The sequence below is a fragment of the Euprymna scolopes genome, chromosome 31, assembly GCF_053919585.1.
Source record: "Euprymna scolopes isolate OS-2025 chromosome 31, ASM5391958v1, whole genome shotgun sequence".
NCBI lineage: Eukaryota > Metazoa > Mollusca > Cephalopoda > Sepiida > Sepiolidae > Euprymna > Euprymna scolopes.
The window spans coordinates 83371983-83385664 of NC_136512.1; the positions used below are offsets into that span (position 1 = coordinate 83371983).

General features: G+C 34.4%; 1 protein-coding gene across 2 annotated transcripts in view; it reads left to right on the forward strand.

The window, feature by feature from the left end:
• Positions 1-13418, forward strand: part of LOC145255824 (alpha-mannosidase 2x-like) — a 178449-nt gene extending 165031 nt beyond the window's left edge. For both annotated transcript variants that reach the window (XM_080114541.1, XM_080114542.1), the window contains exon 2: positions 6704-13418. In XM_080114541.1, the coding sequence (XP_079970667.1) occupies positions 6788-10423 (3636 nt within the window). In that variant the 5' untranslated portion in view covers positions 6704-6787 and the 3' untranslated portion in view covers positions 10424-13418. The remainder of the gene's footprint in view (positions 1-6703) is intronic.
• Positions 13419-13682: the final 264 nt, after the last annotated feature.

Genomic DNA, 13682 nt, shown 5'->3' on the forward strand with positions numbered 1-13682 from the left:
CGCTCAATTCATATATGAGGTATATTTGGTAAGAAAAAAAATAACAAAGATAAAGAGTACTCAATGCGTTAGTAGAGCCAAATATGTATTTGATTATTTCAATCTCGAGTGTATTAACTTAATTCATTACAAGTTGTTTCAACAGACAGGATAAAGATTATTCGCCTATATTGTCAGATTATTCAAGTTAAGAAAAGAGCGGGGGGGGGAGACACTGGAGAAAAAACAAATACTCATATGAATAAAGTTAAAATTTTGTAAAGTAATAAATATAAGACAGACCAAGAAATGGAGAGGGTGAAAAAGAAAAAAAAAAGGATAGAGGGATTTAATAATTGAGCATGTCAAAAAATTTTTTTGTTTTGGACGGTGACTTGCATGTATCTCAAGTCTGAACTGGGTTAAGAAGTCAGCAATCTTCTGCGATGACAGCGGTGGTTGGGTGGGCAGAGGTAGCCAAGATGCGTCCAGTTCATATAGGTAAACAAATGCGTCTAATATAGCTCATATAAAATGTCTTTGAGTAGGATATATATTGTAAACTTTTAGAATCACTACTATATATTGGATACGATATCATAATCAGTAGCGAACTATTTCTATAACAATAAATACGAAAGATGCATAAACTAAAATACCATATTTAAGCGTATTTTTCGACCGTGCAATGGTAGGCGACCTGCTAGTAACAAATAAAAATAGGCTCGTCAGAAGTGAAGATTGATTTCTTAGCTTAAATGCTGTTTGGGTCTGACTTTTAAAATCCGAATAAATAACTTTATGTATTAGATTTAAAAAAAAAAAAAAAGAATTTTGCGTCGCTGGAATTGATATTCAAACAATATTTGCTAATTATGTCTGCTTTGATGTTATATATTTAGTGAATGTAGAGACGTTGGGTTTAACGAGACATAACAAAACATCTTCTCCTTAGACACGCCTGAATGACAATTATACTTTCAATACAACCTATTAGGAAAGACGAGAAATCTGGAAATGGTATTCAGTTGTATATGTTTAATTTTTGCCTCCGTTTCATTTGCTTTCCATAAAATGTTTAATATTTGTACAAGTGAAGTCGACATCAAGTAGCGTTCCAAAAATAAATAAATAAAAAATAAAGTCGCAAGATAAGAGGTGGAAAAAGCAAACAAACAACTAAAACGTGACGTTTGTGGTGTGTGAACGAGATTTCACAAGTACCGCGTGATTTGGAGGATAGACTTTGGACGGTTCGAAATCTACATCGTTTGGAACCGGTTTTCTCCCCCACCTTCCAATCTTCTTCTCTTTGGCTGTGTTGGGTGAAAAAGATATATATTTATTTATGCATGTGTTAAGGACGATCAGAAGAAAAAAATATTTCGCCTTCGGGCCGAGATCAAAGCGTGTTCATGCTCATTTTTTGCCTGAATAAAAAATTTAATATCTTAAAGTGTAGTATCTGTTCTTCAGATGCTACACTTCGATTTCTTATTCTCTGTCAGTGGAGGAGAAATCCTTCACGACTGAGACAATTTACAACAGAGACGAGATGGATCAACCAACATCACCATCTCCCCTTCTTTTTGAGTTGGCCTTGTGCCTAATTTTTTTGTTCATTTTCCCAATTGTATTTTTTCCCCGTGAATAAAAAATTTAATATCTCAAAGTGTAGTATCTGTACTTTAGATGCTGCACTTCAATTTCTTGTTCTCTGTCAGTGGAGGAGAAATCCTTCACGACTGAGACCATTTTTATTTTTGTTCCTTTCTCCACATTAAAGAACGACCCTGGTGTCTAACTCTATCCCGTGAGGAGACATTGTAAATAGGAACATCGGTACCATCGATTTCAAACCCAAAAACAAAGGGGACAGATCCCTAGTTGACTATGTTGGACTCGGTTCAGCCACTCTTTATATCTGTCTTTATGTTTTTTGTTTTTTTTTATCTTCTGTAACACATATATAAATAAATGCTTTAGCACTGTGCTGGAATTCTCACCCACAAACCTGACATATATATATATATATATATATATATATATATATATATATATATATATAAATGAAATAATTACAATTAAGTTCACCAAGATAATCCAAAATAACAAACTTAAAGTATATTATAAATATTAAAGACTCACTCACCACTCGTATTTTCTGTTTCTTTATTGTATTTAGAAAGTTGGCCTCGTTTTAAAATCTCTCCATTTTTTCATTCTACGCACAATTCATCTTTCTTTTTATAATATTTTGAACTCACTCTTTTTTCCTTGTACCCATTTGTGAATTATTTCACAGAATTCTGCCTTTTGAATTACATTGAAATATCTTCCAGTAACGTGATTCCTTTGAATTTTTACTTGTGGATACCGGACTTTTACCAACTTTTCTTGGATTTTACAGTTATTGGATATTCTACCATCCATCCATGTGAAATCCTTTTTCTTTTTGTCCCCCATTTCATCTGCTTCACTATTTTTTAACTTTTATCAAGTAAGCTCCATGGCTTACTTGCAGTTTCATTAAATACTTTGCAAGCAAAATCCGATTCCGCATTTTGCAACTTTCTACCCTCTGATGAGATGGAAAGTATTTCTTTCGAAGCTCCGTGGATTAAGGAAAATCCGCTTACTTGGTTTTTCCTTTTTGAAAATTAAATATGTTTTTAACTCTTTTTAAAGTGTTATTTTACGTGGTGTTATTAATTATTTGTTCATATATATATATATATATATATATATACATATATATATATATATATATATATATATTTTCGACCAGGTAAAACTGTATCTGACTAAAAAAAAGGACACAAAGTTACAAGTTGGAGAAAGATAAAATGTGCATTAAACATTAAAGGAATAATACAAACATTAAATATTCAAGTTGCAAAATAAATCTTTTTCTTTCTTGTTGGGTTTTTTTTTTTTTTTTTTTGCGGCTTTTTAAGAAGTCCAAATAAGTTCTAATTTTCACGTCCATTAGTTAGACGGCACAGTCAAGTTCGATGAATACAGTAAAAAAAAGTTGGAAAAATTACATTGTGAGCATTGCCAGGACTGCTGCGAAAAAAGTAGGTTCTCTCTACCATGCTAACGCCCGAACGTATCCTGTACCTCTATAAGGCCACCATTCGCCCATGTATGGAGTATTGTTGTCATATTTGGGCTGGTGCATCTGCTACTAGTCTCTCACTCCTAGACAAGGTTCAAAAGAGTAGCCTACCTAATAGGTCCTGAACTGTCATCTAAGCTTCAGCCTCTGTCCCATCGACGAAATGTAGCATCCCTCTGCCTGTTCTACAAGTACTTTAACGTAAATACCCCCGACAAATCCGACAAGCAGCAAAATCCCACCCCTTCACAGTTGAGATCCCTAGATGTAAGAGAGCCTTCTACTACAGTAGTTTCTTCCCCAGAACCACTAAACTTTGGAATTCTGTTCCGGGTTCCTGCTTCCCCAACTGTACTGACATGCAGAAGTTCAAGTGTAACGTGAACCGACATCTTGCTGAACAACTCCCCACATAATACCCTTGTAGCTTATGTACCTGATAGTAGCCCCCCTACATGAAAGTGGCAATGTGTCTTGTTTGGGATGAAAATGTAATAAAAAAAAAAAATTAAAAAAAAAGAAAACACCAGATTGAAATCATTGAACGAAGAGGGAGATTAAAAGGATGTTCCCATCCCACTCAATAAATGGGTTGCTTTGATTGGTCGATGAGCAACAACTTTTGGCCAATGAAAGGAGGCCTTATAAAGAGTATAATGTATGGGAAAAGATTTATCAGAAAGGGAGGTAACTTTCTTTTTTTTTTAAATATATATATTGGCAGCAAGTCATTATTTAAGCACTAGCAGTGTCAGAAATTTCGTGAAAATAGTGAATAATTCCACCCCATCTTTCCAAGCTTATAACTCCTCGAAAAATGTAATTCAAGGCCTAATATTTTTTTCAATTAAAGGAGCAAGGACCAAGGTTCCATTAAAAAAAAAAAAAAAAAAAAAAAAAAAAAAGAAAAAACAATGTGTGTTTTTTTTTTTTAAAAAAGGTTTTAAACTTCGGACTTTACAGGTAAATTTCTAAAAAAGGGATTTTTTTTTGTTTTAAATTTGAATATATTATTTATTGACCTTTTCTCTTCAATTTGTGATATATAAAACTATTTGACATAAATTAATTATTTACTTTTTAATAGACATTTCAAAATGAGAGGCGTGAATTATTCAACCCCCTGTCTTTCCAAGCTTATCACTCCTCGAAAAATGTAATTCAAGCCCTAATTTTTTTTTCAATTAAAGGAGCAAGGACCAAGGTTTCATTAAAAAAAAAAGACAAAAAAAAACAATGTGTTCTTCTTATAAAATAAGGTTTTAAACTTCGGACTTTACAGGTAAATTTCTAAAAAAGGGATTTTTTTTTGTTTTAAATTTGAATATATTATTTATTGACCTTTTCTCTTCAATTTGTGATATATAAAACTATTTGACATAAATTAATTATTTACTTTTTAAGAGAAAGTTGAAAATGGGTGACACTTGGGGGGGGGGGGCGTGAATTAAAAAAAAAAACGTTTGTCTAAAATATTATATTCGGTTTATTGGAAAGAACATAAAATTTCACATTGACCCTGAAAATATCGTAAAAATAGAATCAATAGAAAAATTTTGATAGATTTTTAAATTTTAAAAATTGAAAAATATTGAGTTCGGAAAATTCATTACTGTTTTAAAAAAAAAAAAAAATTCTATTACTTTTAAAACAACTGTAATAGTTTATTTTGGAAGTATAATCCATAAAGAAAATAAATAACCCACTTTTAACAGAGAAATTACGAGATTTTTATATTGTATTCGCAGTTTTGTGTTAGGGGTGTCAAAAATTCCTACAAAAATTCTGATACTGCTATTTAAGCACGTCTGATTGAACACGGTAAAGTTCTCTTTTCCGATTTTGTTGGATATCTTTTCAATTCGCCAAGCGGTCTTTTTATTTCGGCTTGCATGTTGTATATTATGGCGCCCAAAAGTTGTTGTTCAGCCATATTCTTCTCAAACGCTTTCTACCAGTACAGCCGATCGTCATCAGGAGCGATTATTTTTGTTGTTTTCTGTCCTTTATTGAGGCTTGGTGTATTTATAGCTTTTTAAAAATTTTTTAAAAATATTATTGGTTATAAAGGTGGGTGCAGGGTGGGTATGGACGAATTATTTTTATTTTTAATTTCGATTTTCTTATTTAATATTTTATTTATTTAGTTTCATTAGTTCGATCGTCCATCAATACCTGCAGTTTCATTGGAACATTGGTTGGTTGTTTTTGTTTTACAGCATATCAACCCTTTTCAGGTTATTTAATGCCGAATCCAGTGATTTTGAAGAACAATTTTTTAATAGAGTATATTTGGGGTTTTTTTTTTTTTTTTTCAAGTCAGTTTCTATTTAACCCATAGTTGGGACCCTAACAGGTACTACTACCCCGGATCAGAGTGAACCTAAGAGCACTGACAATTAAAGGGTGGCTCCACATTCCCCAACGGCCCTGTCGGTGGGGCATTAGAATACACCGACTGCCCCCCTGAAGAGGGTAAAAGTCCCTCAATTCCTGGATATGACCTTAAACTATATCCAGTGGTGAGGCCCCAGCTTGTAGGAGTGTGGAGACACCATTTAATTACCATTGCTCCCAGGTCCACTCTGACCCGGAGTGGTAGTACCTGTTAGGGTCCCAACTATGGGTTGAATAGAAACTGATTTGAAAACAACAAATATATTCTATTAAAAATTTTTTCTTCAAAATCTTTGGATTCGGCATTAAATAACCCCAAAAGGGTTGATATGCCGTAAAACAAAAACAACCAACCAACCACATTCCCCAAAGCCCGCAAGCTAGGGCCTCACCATCGGATATAGTTTAAGGTCATATCCAGGACCGTTGGGACATTGCGAATACAAACACCTGGGCCTTAATGTATAACATTATCACCTTTCAAGTTTGAATGTAAAAAATAAAATTTAAATTATTTTCTGGTCCTACTGACTGCCAAAAATATAAATTTTACTTATTTTAAATAAATTGTTCAAAACTTGAGAGTTCAAAAAAGGTTTCGTAGCTTAGTGAGGGATGCCCTTTTCTCTTCCCTGCAACCTTTTTCCCACAGAAGTGACCTTGTGAGCCTGTCTCTGCTTTATCGTTATTTTTATGGCAAGTGCTCATCTGAGCTTCGATCTATGCTCCCCCCTCGCCAAACTTCCATGAAGAGCACCCATCTGGCCAAAACCACTATCAATAATTTCCCACACTCCTTGTCTGTGCCTAGACCTAAAAGTAGATTCCATGAACAAAGCTTCTTTCTTAGAACTGCACACCTGTGGAACTCTGTTTCGTTTGCCTGCTCTCCATCTGACTACAATCTGATTGTCTTCAAGTCCAACATAAACAAGTTATTGATGAACCGCCCCTCCCCTAAGTAATCCAATTTACAAAATTCCCACTACTTATGTTTACTACGCTATAATCACATTGACTAATGTATACCCATTAACCCTTATCCTCAAGTGGCCTCCGGGCCTTGATAAAAAGTGATTCCTGTGAAGTGAAAAGAAAAAAAGAAAATTTGAGTATCATGTTCTGAGTGTAACAATATTATAACTGTTATTTTATTTTTGCCAATCAATATAACTCACGGTATTTCTGTTTTTTTTCTTCTTTCAGGTTACCCTTACTGACTCAAGACTGGCGTCGATAAATTCCAATAGTTCTATATTGGACGAATCGTCCACCGACGACACTGCAGCAATGAAAACCACAAGTGTCAATCTATCCACTGGTCGCATCCCGAGCAGGATGAAATTTAACCAGCGTCTCTTCATTCTTTTTGGTGCCACATTCTTCTCTTTCGCTTTCTTCCTCCTCTTTGACACTGGCATGCCCTGGACACATGCCCAGATCAGTCGAACACAGATGCTGGCCGTCAAGCTATGGCCTCACCAGCTAAAAAGTCGCCAGTCACCGTGGAAGGGAGACTGTCACGCCTCTCCGTCCACAGACCTTGTTGTTACCGCTAACTTCTCCACATTTGACATGGCGCCAAAGCTTGTGTACGAAGTACTGGCCGATGGCTCCTACCCACTTCCAAACCCCAACAAGGCAATCTCATTTTCCTCATTATCATCTTCCTCATTTCGATCACCGTCGTCATCTTCGGTCGAAACTGGAGCAGAACCGGCGTCTGCCACACCTATGGAACAGGCTGAAGCGATAGCCGCTGCCGCGGCCGCAGCATCTTTGCGAAATGGCGCCAGACAATCAAATAATGATGACACCCTGACAGTGATCGTTGTGCCACATTCGCACAATGATCCAGGCTGGCTGAAAACAGTTGATGAATATTACGCTGACCAGACGAAACACATTCTCGACAACATGGTCCGCAAGCTAACAGCCTATCCAAACATGACGTTTGTCTGGGCTGAGACGATTTATCTAGCAATGTGGTGGAATGACCAGGAGGATGCAGTCAAGGTACAAGTCCGACGATTATTACGTCGTGGTCAGCTAGAAATAGTTTTAGGAAGCTGGGTAATGCCAGATGAAGCTACGACTCACTACTATGCAATTGTTGACCAATTAATTGAGGGTCATCGATGGGTTATGGATAATTTACATATTGTGCCAAAAACCAGTTGGTCTATTGACCCATTCGGTCATTCAGGCAGCATGCCATATCTACTCAAAGAGGCTGGGTTAGAAAACATGGTAATTCAAAGGATCCATGGTGCCGTTAAGAACTACTTAGCAAAACATAAGAGCCTAGAGTTCAAGTGGCGCCAGTATTGGGACCCGCAAGGCTCCACGGATATGCTGTGCCATGTGATGCCCTATATGCTGTACAGCATTAAGTTCACGTGCGGTCCGGACCGCTTCCTTTGTCTGCTTTATGATTTCCGAAACATTCCTGGAGAGCAACGTGAAGGGAAATCTCGCGATATCAGCCTGAAGAACATTGAAGTTCAAGCAGAGTACCTGTACAAGGAGTACAGGAAGAAAAACTTTCTTTATAAGTATAATGCCATTTTAGTCCCGCTAGGTGACGACTTCCGGTTTGACAAGGAGGTTGAATGGGACCAACAATATAAGAATTATGCTATGCTTTTCCAGTATATGAATTCCAGAAGCGACTGGAACATTCACCTCAAATTTGGCACGCCTAACGATTACTTCAATGTAGTCAAAAAACGTCGGAATCGAAGTCGAACTGCATCAAAAGAGCAATATTCAGACATGCCTACCTTAAGCGGAGATTTCTTTCCATATTCTGACCAAAGTAATGCATATTGGACCGGCTTTTACACTACAAGACCTTTCGATAAAAGATTCAGTCGCGATCTCGAATCCAACCTACGAGCAGCTGATATTTTATATTTTCTTGCTTGCTCTCATTCCAGCCAGTGGGGAAACCCATATGAAAAATCCTTTGAAACAGCTGGCATGCTTAAAAGGGCCCGGCGCTATTTAGGCCTATTCCAACACCACGATGCAATTACTGGAACCGCCAAAGATTATGTTGTTATGGACTATGAAGAAAAACTAGCAATTGCATACAACATCACGCAGACTGTCATCAGCAATGCCCTCGAAGTTCTGCTCTACCGTAGTAAATCTGGATTCTCAAATTTTTTTATTCCAGAGACTGTCCGCATATCTCCGTCAACTTCTCCGAGCAAGCAAGTCCTTCATGTTGACAAACTTGGTTTACAGCTAGTTATCTTTAACCCGCTCGTACAACAAAGGAAAGATGTTGTGTCTGTTCTCGTTGCCACAAACATCGTCGAAGTAGTTGATCAAAACCAGGAAGTTATCCCATGTCAGTTGAACCCAGTTTGGGAGGACGATATTACCGTTTCAAGTAGTGTCTTCGAACTTGTATTTCTTGTGAACGTTGAACCTTTAACCACTGTGGTATACAGTTTACGTAAACCCATGGGTGAGATGAAAAACACTTACAGTTCAAGAATTGGAATTGTCAACAGCAAACGGATTGTGGTTCCACCAGAGACAGGTTTCCTTGTAGACAAGCCAGTGGATGATATTTCAAAGCCTATTGTTATTGAAAACAGCCTTCTCAGAGCAACATTTTCTGGTTCTCGAGGTCTCTTGGAGTCCGTGTTAGACAAAACCTCGAACAATTTGACCAATGTTTATATTGATTTTCAAGCTTACTTTTCCCAGGGTAGCGGGGCGTATCTGTTCCTTCCGAATGGACAGGCTCGGTCGATCACAGGGAAAAATCAAATAACCCGAATAGTCCAGGGTCCACTTGTATCTGAGGTAAAAGTTCTTCATCAGTTTTTCCAGCATCGTGTAAAGCTTTATGATGTACCAGGAATCCAACGCTCAGCATTGCATATCGACAATGAACTGAATATAAAGGGTTTGCGAGATCGTGAAATAATCATGAAGTTAAAAACAGACCTGAAGAACGTCAACGAAACCTTTTTTACTGACCAGAACGGCTTACAGATGATTGGACGGCGGAATCAACGCCAGCTTCGGTTAGAGGCAAATTATTATCCGATAACAACAATGGCTATGTTGGAAGATGATACGCGACGTCTTACCTTGCATGCGGATCACTCGCATGGTGTAGCGAGCTTGGAGCAAGGATGTCTTGAAATTATGCTTGACCGACAATTAAGTTACGATGACGAACGGGGACTTGGTGAGGGCATAGACGATATAAAACCTATTCATTCAAAGTATGTGCTCCAAATAGAACACCGAGGATCCGATATAAAAGACTCGATAAAAAAGCAATCTGATTCAACAATAAAAGATGCACCTGAAATTGAGACAAACAGATTAATTCATAAAGTAATAAAAAACGTTGACGCTGATAATAAACTCTTCCCGGACGAAACCAAATCGTCCGCCCCTTCTTCGGCTGAAACTGACCAATTCAACAGAATATCCCCTTATCAGTCGTATCTCCATCATCAAGAACGACAACTCCGGTTTACCTTTCCATCACTCCAGGGAGTCCACCTCAGCAACTACTTGCAACGCCCCCTGGTGGTTTATTTCACAAACATGGATGCTGAGTCACTGGTATCAAAGTTTAAGCCAGTAGAAGGATCGCTGCCGTGCGATGTCAGCCTCGTTTCTCTTCGCGTCCTCGTCAATTCAGACTTGATGCGGAATGGGACCTCACTGATACTCCATCGGCAGGGGATGACATGTGGGTTCCCAGCTTTGGAACCTGTTTGTAGTAATGACTGGGGAAAAGTCTCCATAAGTTCGTTGTTCGGCAAGATACAGCTGAAGCACTTTCAAAGGACATCGCTTTCACATTTGCACTCTCTAGAAACCTTAAACCCTAAAGCGGTCTTAGAGCTGAAGCCGATGGAACTTGCTTCTTACATTTTAAAGACTTGAAAGAAAAAAATACTTTTTGGTGAAACTTAAAAAAATATATTAAAAGAAAGAAACATAGAAAAAAAGAAATGAAATATATATATACACATATTGGTATATATATATATATATGTGTGTGTGTGTGCGTGTGTACATGAACAATAAATCATTGATTTTAAGTGAACATTAAAAAAATAAAAAAAGACAGCCGCATTGGATAAATTGCTTTAAGAGCATTGGCAAGAAGAAAATTAAGAAAAGAAAAATGTAAAATTGCCAAAGTATATATATATATATATATATATTATTCTGAAATATATTTAAGAAAAGTAAAAAAAAAAAAAAAAAAAAAAAAAAATTTATTATTAAAAAAAATAAAATACAATAAAACTTAGGACAAACATATTTGAAAAATTCATTATTATGCAGAAACTGGACCAAAATAAGGAGACGATCCTTTTCATGTGTGTTTAAATAATATATATATATACATATATATATATATATATATATATATACTAGAACTCTAATAAGATAAGATGTTGTTTTAAATTGTACATTATTTTATTATGTATGTACGTAAATATTCATTTTATATAAGTATATATATATAATACATACACGTATAAATATACATAGTTAATATATATATATATATGTGTGTGTGTATGTGTATAGATAATATATTCATGTATATATATATATATAAATATATATATATATAAACAGATATTAATATTCATAGATAATATAAATATACATACATAAAATATACATTTATATATAGATATATGTACATTCATAAATGATATATAATTGTGTACATATGTGTATATAGATAATAAATACATTTGTATGTGTGTGTATGTATATATATATATATACACACACACACACACACGGATAATATATACATTTGTATATAACTATATGCATAGATATATACATTTATAATTTTATACATGTCTATGTGTGTGTGTGTGTGTGTGTGTATATATATATATATATATATATATATATATGCGCATAGGTAATATATTCGTGTGTGTGCATATATATAAATGCGTAGGTATATACATTTATAATTTTATACATGTATGTATATATATATATATATATATATATATATTTATAGTATAAAATTTTGCTGAAATTTAAAGACTCACATTTTCTTTGAGACTTTCGTTTATGAAGAAATTCACGGTGTAATAAGCGAAAGTTATATATATAAAAAAAGTGAGTTTTTAAATTTCAACAAAGTTTTGTACTATAAAATTGATCCATCAGCTTTATTTGTATTAACGGGTATTCTGTTTTTTTTTCCCCTAAATGAAAACAGTATACATTGAAATTAACGATATTTCTAAAATGAACATTAATTACACTAATATATATATATATATATATATATATATATACACACACACACACATGCACACTAAGTAACAAAACTGTATTATGCATATGAAGAATGGGAATTACTTTTTTTTTCTTTTTTTTTTTTTGTTAATTTACACCATAAAAAGATGGTGGCATTTTAGATATATGAAGTCCGTCAGCAAGTCGAGAAAAGGGGAAGTAACTCATGTTGTTTTTATGTAATTTTTTCATTCTTATTTTATTTATTAATATTATAATTGTTTTTTTTTTGTTTTTTTTTTGCTGACGGTGTTGCAGGGGAAATCATATCAAACTGTTGCATCTTAAATACCAGGTTTAGTTGCCTGCGTGTATGGTTGTATGCATGTGCATCCGCTGTGATGCGTCCAATCATTATAATATTACAATATTATAGCTAAGAAAACGATACAAAAAACCAGGGCATGCTTAACTATTAACAATAAACTGCAAAAGTGGACAAGAAACAACTATATAACTAATAAACGTTCCCAAAGGCAAGATAAGTTATCTTCTACCTATGTGGATAAGTTTTTAAGGTTTAAACTTATTTTAAAACCTTTATTTAAACTTAAGTAGGACTGACCGCTTAAGTTAAACCTACAACAAACATGGCGGACATTTGAAGTCTCTAGAATCGCTCAAAAAAGTCGAAATTAAAACGCTGATAAAAGTTCACTCAATAAATATCACAGTGATATTTATTTGCTTAGTTTCTACTATTATTTTATTTTTTTTTCGAGTTTTGAGCCATTCTCGACACTCCAAAGGTGGCAGTTTGATGTTGGTTATTTTGGTCATTGTGTTTACCTAATCGCTCGGCACTACTTGGGTTTCAAATTTAATAAACGCTTTAAAATAAGTTAAAACAAAAGCTTATTCAGGTCGGTAGATGAGTAACCTATCTTGCCTTTGGTAATATTTGTTTTTTTATGTATATATTTGTTTCATAACCACTTTTTCAAGTTGTTGTCTATAGTAAAACATATCCCAGAACGAATTTCTGTTTGTCAAATAATTAAAAAAAAAAAAAAAAAAAAAAAAAAAGTGTTATTATTACCTGTTTAAATACATGTGTTGAAGCGCCCTCTAGTAACTGTTTCGGATTCAAGCAAGAAATATATAAGAAAGACCATTTGTATATATGTATACTTGCATATGTCTGTGAATAATTATTATAATAACAAAAAAAAAACAGTAAAGGACGGCATGTGCGAAAGAAAAAAAACTAAAAGATAAGTAAAAAAAGACAGAACTATATAAATGTATACATAAAAAAAGCAAGAAATAAACAAACAAAAAAGAAAATATATTAACAAAAGAAATTTAGAAAAAAAAAAATTGAACGGACAAAATATATTTGAAAAATAAACAAAAAAAAATATGGGAAAACGCAATCTTTTTCAATTGAAAACACGGAAATAATTAATTCATAAATGTAGAAAAATTTAAAAAAAAAAAAAAAAATTCAACACCTGAGAAAAAAAAAAATATTAAAATAAACCGTGTCATCAACAACATCAATATAAATAATTAAAAAAAAAAAAAGAAAAAAGAAATACGAATCAGTGATTTAAGTGGGAAGCTTTTTTTATAAGTAAACGATATATAAAAGTTACTGCTTTTTATTCTTATTCTTATTGATTGCTTTCATTGTCTTTCTTGGGTCTATAATTATATATTCAATCCAGAGCTTCAAGAAGTTTTCACGAAAAGTTTATTATACGAGAGTCATTCCAAAACTAATGGTTCCTATTTTTGTTCATTCCGTCTGAATGAATCGGAGAGGATTGCAAATTGCATTGATGACTGAACGGTTTCATGTCTCTGTTGCAGATGTTGACGCTGTAGGACTCTAAGAAAGCAGCCCCTGTCAATGACG